This window comes from Cololabis saira, chromosome 9, assembly GCF_033807715.1.
Source record: "Cololabis saira isolate AMF1-May2022 chromosome 9, fColSai1.1, whole genome shotgun sequence".
Lineage (NCBI taxonomy): Eukaryota > Metazoa > Chordata > Actinopteri > Beloniformes > Belonidae > Cololabis > Cololabis saira.
In genome coordinates, this window is record NC_084595.1 from 8,284,060 (window position 1) to 8,293,995 (window position 9,936).

Sequence of the window (9,936 nt, forward strand, 5' to 3'; positions counted from 1 at the left end):
ATACTCACATTTTTTGAGATAGGATATTTGAGTTTTCTTAAGCTGTAAACCATGATCAGCAATATTAAAATAATAAAAGGCTTGTAATATTTCAGTTGATTTGTAATGAATCCAGAATGTATGACATTTTTGCATTACAGAAAATAAAGGGACTTTATCACAATATTCAAATTTTCTGACACAGTCCTGTATGACAAACCCACAAGTGAAAATGTGCGACTATGAAGCATTTAATATTTATAAATAACTTAATTGTTAAAGCGCCATTATCTCACTGGAACTGTTAGAAAGCCACTGTACGATTTTCTAAAATGTATCAAAAGTAAAATATATAAACAAAGTGTTGTAAAATAATTTCCCCCATGTTTTCCGATCAAAGACAAGACATCAGCAGGTAAAACCGAGGATTGTATGTTCTGGAAATACGGTCACCTTGAATTTGGTTGCCTGATGTAACTGTGACGGAGACGTCCACTTGTTTGAACTACAGGCCCTTCAAGGTCGTCAAGGTCGCGCTCATTCAGGCCTCGGAAACAGATGCAGTAAACATTTGTCCCACGGAGATGTTGAGAGGATTTCTTTCTTTCTCTTTTTTTTGTAATGGAGCAATGCATAACAAGTAGTGTATTTTTACATCCTCATGTTACACAACTTTTCCAGCCTCATCCCGACAGTCGGTGGCCTGACACGACTCCAGTTCAGACAAGTTTACCTCACGCTTACCTCGTGTTAGTGTGTGTGTGTGTGTGTGTATCACAAACCTAGCTCTGGTTTTCAGAGTACAGGACTGTCTCAGAAAATTTGAATATTGTGATAAAGTTCTTTATTTTCTGTAATGCAAACATGTCATACATTCTGGATTCATTACAAATCAACTGAAATATTGCAAGCCTTTTATTATTTGAATATTGCTGATCATGGCTTACAGCTTAAGAAAACTCAAATATCCTATCTCAAAAAATTAAAATATTCTGGGAATCTTAATCTTAAACTGTAAACAATAATCAGCAATATTAAAATAATAAAAGGCTTGCAATATTTCAGTTGATTTGTAATGAATCCAGAATGTATGACATTTTTGTTTTTGTAATTGCATTACAGAAAATCACAATATTCTAATTTTCTGAGACAGTCTTGTCGAGCTGGAAGGTTAAAAACACTTCAATTCCACACCAGTGTTGCGGCAGACGGACAGGCTGAAGTCGAAGCACCGGTGATTACCTGAGAAACAATAGCGTCCTGCCCGACTGTAACTGTAATCCTTCGGAGAAAACGCTTTTCATAGGAAACATACAGAACTGTGCAAAAGACTTAGGCACTCGCGTCACAGAGATTTATCAAAGTTTTCATGGCAACCATTGTTATTTTCCAGACTAGGACACCAACAAAAACAACACAAACTCTGCTTTCCTATACCCAAATAGAAAGAAATCCTAATTGGTATTTTATTCTTATTTTATTCTATTTTATTAGTTGTATTTTGCACCAGAGAGGACTGTAATTTCATTTGTGCTGTATGTCTACAGGACTGTCTCAGAAAATTAGAATATTGTGATAAAGTTCTTTATTTTCTGTAATGCAATTAAAAAAACAAAAATGTCCTACATTCTGGATTCATTACAAATCAACTGAAATATTGCAAGCCTTTTATTATTTTAATATTGCTGATCATGGCTTAAAGTTTAAGATTAAGATTCCCAGAATATTCTAATTTTTTGAGATAGGATATTTGAGTTTTCTTAAGCTGTAAACCCTGATCAGCAATATTAAAATAATAAAAGGCTTGCAATATTTCAGTTGATTTGTAATGAATCCAGAATGTATGACATTTTTGCATTACAGAAAATAAAAGGACTTTATCACAATATTCTAATTTTCTGAGACAGTCCTGTATATAGCATATCTGACAAAGCTTGAAACTTGATCATTGTAAATATCTTTATGAGAAAGTAAAAAAACCAAACAATGGTTGTCAGAGATTAAACTAAACACTGACTTCTGTTTGTAGAAGCATTTTGCTTTGAACATCGTGTGGTTTTTACTTTGTGTTCATGTTATTTGGATGTCCACCGGTACAACTGTTTTCTACGGCTAAAGGCGATAGGAAAAAAAAGCAAATAATCAGACAACTGAGTAATCAGTCTATTTAGGATTTTATCAATATACTTTCATTTTATAATCAATATAAATGACAATCTTCACTTTGACAAAATAAAAATACCATGGGGTCCCCAGGACTTTAGTACAGCTGAATTTAGATCTACAGGACTGTCTCAGAAAATTAGAATATTGTGATTTTTGTAATGCAATTACAAAAACGTCATACATTCTGGATTCATTACAAATCAACTGAAATATTGCAAGCCTTTTATTATTTTAATATTGCTGATCATGGTTTACAGCTTAAGAAAACTCAAATATCCTATCTCAAAAAATTAGAATATTCTGGGAATCTTAATCTTAAACTGTAAACCATGATCAGCAATATTAAAATAATAAAAGGCTTGCAATATTTCAGTTGATTTGTAATGAATCCAGAATGTATGACATTTGTTTTTTTTTTAATTGCATTACAGAAAATAAAGAACTTCTTCCTGCAGCCTTTGTTGATGTTCTCATCATTGTATAATGTCTTCAAGGTGTTTTGGTAGTTTCATGAACATCACGTTCTTCTCAGGATTACAGGATTAAGCTCTGGCAATATTTACAGACGAGATGCCAGCAGGTTACTTAACAGCAGTAGTGGGAGGAGACGGGACTTCCATAACAACAACGCGTCAATGAGTCAGTGCTGATTTCCTGATGCCCCCCCCACCCCCCCATATTTTTCTTTAATGGTTAAAAAATATGTGCAAATTTAAAATAAAAACTGGCTGCAAAAATTCTAACAGAAATTGCAAACTATCAAAAAAGTACATGTATATATTTTATTGTTCAGGTGTTTGATACACAAAAAATGAGTTTTGAAACATTTTATCTAAAAAGAAGGAAAAAAATGTAGTTTTGTTCACGTTCATGCAGAGAAAAAGACAAAACGAAATCCCACCACCTTCTCAGCTCAAAGTATGACTCAATAAATCTGTTCTACCTACAGCAGATACAGGACTGTCTCAGAAAATTTGAATATTGTGATAAAGTTCTTTATTTTCTTTAATGCAATTAAAAAAAAAACAAAATGTCATACATTCTGGATTCATTACAAATCAACTGAAATATTGCAAGCCTTTTAATATTTCTGATTATGGCTTACAGTTTAAGATTAAGATTCCCAGAATATTCTAATTTTTTGAGATACGATATTTGAGTTTTTTAAACTGTAAGCCATGATCAGCAATATTAAAATAATAAAAGGCTTGTAATATTTCAGTTGATTTGTAATGAATCCAGAATGTATGACATTTTTGTTTTTTTAATTGCATTACAGAAAATAAAGAACTTTATCACAACATTTAATTTTCTGAGACAGTCCTGTATATATTTAATTGTTCAGGTGTTTGATACACAAAAAAGGAGTTTTGAAACATTTTATCTAAAAAGAAGAAAAAACAAATGTAGTTTTGTTCACGTTCATGCAGAGAAAAAGACAAAAAGAAATGCCACCACCTTCTCAGCTCAAAGTATGTGGTTGTACCTACAGCAGAAATGCTGCTTAAGCCTCAGGCTCCATATTACTGCAGTACATGTGTTGTTATGTACTGCAGCAATTACATAAAACCATTACACTGCTGAAGGTGACGGTTCATCAGCTTACAGTGAAGGATTTGCTTGACTGGATTAACCCTAGCTTTAAACTCTGCATTTAGGCTCAAGAAGTGAAAATAATCGGACAGTCTGTCTGGTGGATCGAGTATAAAAGCTTCAGCGTCCGCTCACCTGGAGCTCAAGACGGTGAAATCTTCTCACTGAAAGCTTCAGGTGGATTCACTCTACACTGCAGGTAAGGAGCCGACGGTTTCTCTGAGATCCGTTCAACATTTGTAAAGAAAGTTTAAGCTACAATTATTAAGTTGAGGGATCTTCAAACTCAAAAAGCTGTTTATGATGGCATAATCAAGAGGAATAACAAGCTCTTTACCTGAATTAATTCCCAGAATGGAGTTCCAGATCTTTACGTTGGTGATGTTTGTGCTGGCCTGCGTTGAGCACGCCCGGGCCGCGTCCTGCGTGGTCGACAGCTTTACCGTCAAGCAAGACTTTGACCCCCAGAGAGTGAGTACATACTGGCTTTATTTTCTTTTTTAAGACATAACTTTAAAAAAAACTGCAAAGATCAACAATTTAAATCGTCAGAGGAAACAGTTATTTGTAGTTTTGTTGATGCCATTTATCTAATATCCTCCGTATAAACTGCAGCATCGTCAGCATAGAGTGAAATATAGTTCTGTGCTTGATCTACTTTGAGCGTTTGACATTTTCCCTCAAAACCCAAAGTGTAGAGATAAAAAACATCCTCTCTGTTCTTCTCAAGACGGCACACTTGAGGTTGATCTTTCAGAACAGGGAAGTTTAGACTTTAGTAAACCTCTGTACAGAAACTGCTCTGTTTCTGATAGAAAACTGGAGTCAGTAAGATTTTTAGCTTATAAATAAATGTTTACAAATGAGTTAAGTTTGTGGTTGTCGCTTTGTCAACTTATGAAAGGAACCTGACTATTTTCCAAGTTTGTGCCTCAAGAATTATTTATATTTGTGAAGGAAATAGGCGCAAGTTACACAAAGGCACTAGTAAAATAGAAGGGGCATCGGAACTTTTTTGACTTTATAAAACTGTAAATTCATCACTTTTGTTATAAATGTAAATTCAAATTTTGACTTCAAACTTACCAACAATTGCTTGACGCTCTCTTGCATTCAATTCTTCTGCGGTTACTTAAGTGAAGCAAAACTGTAAAAGATTCAAACGGAAGTCTATGTGAGTAAGAGTAAAGTAACTACCGTATTTTCTGGACTATAAGCCGCTACTTTTTTCATAGGTTTTCAACCGTGCAGCTTATACAAAGGTGCAGCTATTCTGTGGATTTTTCTTCCACCGCTCGGGGCGCTCTAACCGGAATTAGAATCAAAACTAAGACAAAATAAATGCAAAGAAGAATACACTACTTCTTCTTTAGCAGATAGAAGTAGGTAGAAGCAGATTTCAAACAGATAAATAAATACCGGTTATTTTCTCTTGGTTCTGTCCCGTTTTAATCAGCAAAGTTGCTGCCGTGTTAAAAGACACTGTTAGGAAAGGATCTATTTAGGTACAAACATGTACATCATTTACAGTTCAAAATCCTTCTGTACATGTAGTAAATATCTAATCTAACAACATAAATATCTGCGGCTTGCATATATTTTTTTTAAATAGAGCGGATGCGGCTTATATGCAGGTGCGGCTTATAGTCCAGAAAATACGGTAAATACTTGAGAGATTGGTCTCTTCCACAACTTCCCTCCAGCTTCACATCTTCACATCCCACTTCCCGTCCACCACTTTCAGCAGTTAAAGCCACTATACACACACAGCTGTGTTATTCTTGCACGGTTGTACGAATGTGCATTTCCGCTGAGGTCTCAACAGCATCTTGTTGTATTTGAACAAGGGCAATAAATCTGATCTGATCTAATGTTCATGTTTGACAGTACGCGGGGAAGTGGTTCGCTCTGCAGAAGAAGAACCCCGAAGGTTTGTTCCTGGACGACAACATCATCGCTGAGTACACGGTTGGAGACGACGGGGCCATGGTGGCCACCACCAAGGGCAGGGTCACTCTGTTTGGGTGGGTGTTTGTTTCAGCCCTCGGCGTCCATAATCTATGATCTATGCCAGGGCTCGGCAACCCGCAGCTCTAGAGCCGCATGCGGCTCTTTAGCGCCGCCCTAGTGGCTCCTGGAGCTTTTTCAAAAATGTTTGACCTTTTTTTTCCATTTTTTTCTTCTTTTTTTTCTCTTCTTTTTTTCTTCTTTTTTTCCTTTATTTCTCTTTTTTTCTCCCTTTTTCCTTTCCTTTAATCTCGACATTTCGACTTTCTTCTCGAAATTGTACTTCAACATTAATCTTGACATTTCGACTTTTTTCTCAAAATTTTGACTTTTTTCTCGACATTTCAACTTTTTTCTCAACATTTCGCCTTTCACCATTTGCCTTCATTCTAAGACTTTTCATTTTTTGCGGCTCCAGACATATTTGTTTTTTTGTGTTTTTGGTCCAATATGGCTCTTTCGACATTCTGGGTTGCCGACCCCTGGTCTATGAGTTTGAGCTCATCGTTCCTGATTGTAACTGTTACGTTTTAATCTCCAGGTTCTGGGTCGTGTGCGCGGACATGGCAGCTCAGTACTCGGTGCCCGACCCCGGGAACCCCGGCAAGATGTACATGAGCTACCAGGGACTGGCCAGTTATCTGTCCAGCGGCGGTAAGAGCTTCCATATGTGGATACCAATCAATCAATCAATCAATCAATCAATCATTTATTTTAACTCACGACCATGATCACATGGTATGGAGCACAGAACACAAACATTTATACATTTGTAGCAAGTGGCAGGCTGTACATGTTCAACTAAAATACTCAATTTGGCAAAGAAAAAAAAAAAAAAAAAAAATTAAACAGAGGAAGGACATTCTTCAAAAAGGCGCCTAATTTATAAATAAAATTTAACTTATTAGATTGAAGTAACAAAATCAATTTAAACATAGATGGTCGATATTTAATGGTTTGCATTAATGGGCGTGGCAAAATGGCTCAACAGCGCCCCCTAGAAAACTTTGTGCCTCAAGCCCCACAATACGGTTTGACGTACATGAACGAAAATTGGTACACACCTGTATCATGTCGCAACTTAAAGAAAAGTCTCTTGGTGCCATGGCCGAAACTGAACAGGAAGTTGGCCATTTTGAACATTCTGAATTAATCGCGTAATTTGAGCAATTTATGCCATTCCTTTGACAGTTAATTCAGCCCGAACCGTAACGTGCACCCAGGTGAGTTATACATCAAAATGTGCGTCTCCATCCTGCGACTACGCGCATTACTTTTCTCTTTCAAAAGTGTTACCGTGGCGATGCTAGACGCCAAAAAGCGTGCCCCCCCCTTCATCTGATTGGTCCATATTTGATAGTTCTCCAAAAGTCACCAAATTTTGCATGCAAGGCAGGCCTGGTGATAAATTTGATATGTCATGGTTTATATTAATGGGCGTGGCCTAACGGCTCAACAGCGCCCCCTAGAATACTTTTCTCTGCCATAACTTTTGAATGGTTTGACATAGAGAGTCGTGGGTGGTGTCATCGGACTCTGTATTGAGTCCTTGACCTTCATTGGCCTGAATTAGCCCCGCCCCTTCTTCTGATTGGTTGTCCCTTTTTTCTGCTATAACTTTTGACTGGTTTGACATAGGAAGTCGTGGGTGGTGTCATTTCTGATATGATTATGGGGGACGGTGGCCATGAGTGCGAGGGCCCGTTCATCGCTGCTTGCAGCTTTAATTACATGTTGTTTTAACTTTCAAAATATGTAGGAATTTAAGATATATAGTCTCTCTCTCTGCACTCGTCTCTCAATGCCAGTGAGACTAACTTAAACTGCTTTTTAATGTTTCTTAAGATGACAACTACTGGGTCATTGACACGGACTACGACAACTACGCCATCACCTACGCTTGCCGGAAGATGAAGGAGGATGGAAGTTGTGAGGACGGTTACGCGCTCGTCTTTTCCCGAAACCCCCGCGGCTTCACCCCCGCCATCCAGAGAGTCGTCCGCCAGAAACAGGAGATGATCTGCATGGTCGGACAGTTCCAGCCCGTGCTGCAGTCCGGTATGTCACAAACAGAAAAATCCGCCCGGACCTTAGACCTGCACCTGAAAGCTCGTCTGATAAACTAACACCAGCTCTTCTTCTTTCTTCAACAGGAGCCTGCTGATCTGATCTGCTTTTAAGGCCGTGCTTCGTTAACCCGGATCAATCATCATGCCTAAAATTGAGATTCCCTTTTCTCTGGGAATTAAAAATGTGCTATTTTTATACATCACAGAGAATAAATCAGATTAATTCAACAAAAGACCTCATGTAAAACTGTGACACAATGAATTCAATGGCGAGTCCACTGAAAACTGTTACTGGTTGGATGAACGTGATGATATATATCTGCACTGTATCAGTCTGTGGTGGTGGCAATAAAAGTTGTCAAAAAAAACCTAACTGTTGTCCATCTTTTTTACAAACTTAAGGCAGCCAACGTAACACTCATCTAACTTTAGTTGTCTGGTGCACAAAGATGCAGAAAACACAGCTGGATTTAGACTCCATGGAACTGTGGAGACTCTGGAACAGTTTGGAGCAGGAAATGAAACAAAGTAATAACATAAATCTGTTTAAAAAGAAATACAAAAAATGATTTATAAACAGGAAGAGGAAATTGGTTAACGAGGAGTGTGAGAAACAAATAAAATAGGGAAAAATGGTATATTATACTTGCTTAAGATATGTTTAGATATTTATGTGGATATTTATGTAGTATATTATCTGTTGAGAGGGATAGTGATAATTATGTAACATATGTTATATATTTATTGGGTATCTAGCACATATATATATTTATAGGGATATTTATGTAGTTTCTATAGTGTTTATTTATATAGAGGTATATAATAGTTGTATTTTCTAGATATTGATATCATATTTATGTAATATTTATATTGTCTATATACTTATATGGATAATTATGAAATAATAGGCATGTTTACGTAGTATTTATATAGATTATATTTATATGGATATTCTGTAGATATAATAATAGCAACTAGACAATTTCCTCGCAGAAATTTTGAGGGTGCCACGGCGGGCTGCTGCCCATTTGTGTACATTGTTGCATTTTGCAAGCGATAAAGGTGAAGGACTCAATACTGAGTCCGATGACACCACACAGGATTCTCTATGTCAAACCATTCAAAGGTTATAGCAGACAATAGGGATAACCAATCAGAAGAAGGGGCGGGGTTAATTTGCACCAATGAAGGTCAAGGACTCAATACTGAGTCCTATGACACCACCCATGACTCTCTATGTCAAGCCATTCAAAAGTTATTTGAATATCACATTTCGGCCAATCAGAAGAAGGGGCGGGGCTAGTTTGTGTGTGTGTATATATATATATATATATATATATATATATATATATATATATATGTATGTATGTATATATATATCCCATGAACCGGATCCCAGCAGGACTGGTGGTCATCTAAGGTCAAAAGGTCTGGGGTCAGATTTCTCCATTTTCCAGGTTAAAGTATATGAAGTCTGTACTGACTGAGTCATGTGACCAGTTCTGGGTCAGTCTAATCAGTACAGCTGAGCTCTGGTTGCTAGGGGCAACAAGAACCTCGTCATGAGGAACGTTCCGGGTTGGCTGTGAGAAAACCCCAGATTTTGCCTGGTGACAAGTTCTCAAATAACTCCGATTTGTGAAAACCATAGCTCCTAGCAGAAAAACAAAGACATCGTGAGAGACACAGAACCCGGCAGATTCTGACAATCTTAATTTTATTCAGATATTCCTTAAAATGTGTTAGTAACGGCAGTGAGAAAACAAAGTGAGATTTTTTTGAAAAAAACTTTTGATTACATTACAGTGAATGGAGACCGATGCAGGAATTGGCGCCGCCTGTCAAAGTCACATTTTATGAATCCCAACATCTATGTCTACATTCTGACCAAAATTGATCTTTCTAGCTTTCATGGTTCGGCCGTGAGCTCGAGTTACAAATTAAGGTAATTTTTTTACTGTCCCTCCCACTCTAAAAAATGAGAGCTCCACTCTAAATTTGACAAAAAAGTGATTTCCAGTCCTCGCTTGAGTGCTCATATCTTGAAAAGTGTACATTTTAGGAAAAAACTGTTTCAGGTTTGGAGAGAGAAGAGAAGTTTTCCTCCGTTTTGAAGTTTGAA

General features: G+C 37.0%; 1 protein-coding gene across 1 annotated transcript; it reads left to right on the forward strand.

Annotated features, from left to right (window-relative positions):
* Positions 1–3,790: 3,790 nt before the first annotated feature.
* LOC133450905 (purpurin-like) lies at positions 3,791–8,187 on the forward strand. Its single transcript, XM_061729803.1, has 6 exons — positions 3,791–3,937; positions 4,092–4,209; positions 5,626–5,762; positions 6,287–6,399; positions 7,591–7,803; positions 7,899–8,187. Exons 2-6 carry the CDS (start codon positions 4,093–4,095, stop codon positions 7,907–7,909), a joined length of 591 nt encoding a protein of 196 aa, XP_061585787.1. The 5' UTR covers positions 3,791–3,937; position 4,092; the 3' UTR covers positions 7,910–8,187.
* Positions 8,188–9,936: the final 1,749 nt, after the last annotated feature.

What these genes read in the sequence shown, in the direction of transcription:
- LOC133450905 (XM_061729803.1), top strand. Translation starts at nt 4,093, where the DNA reads ATGGAGTTCCAGATCTTTACGTTGGTGATGTTTGTGCTGGCCTGCGTT. An exon ending in GGCAGGGTCACTCTGTTTGG is followed by an intron (nt 5,763 to 6,286) that starts GTGGGTGTTTGT and finishes TTTAATCTCCAG; the next exon opens with GTTCTGGGTCGTGTGCGCGG. An exon ending in CAGTTATCTGTCCAGCGGCG is followed by an intron (nt 6,400 to 7,590) that starts GTAAGAGCTTCC and finishes ATGTTTCTTAAG; the next exon opens with ATGACAACTACTGGGTCATT.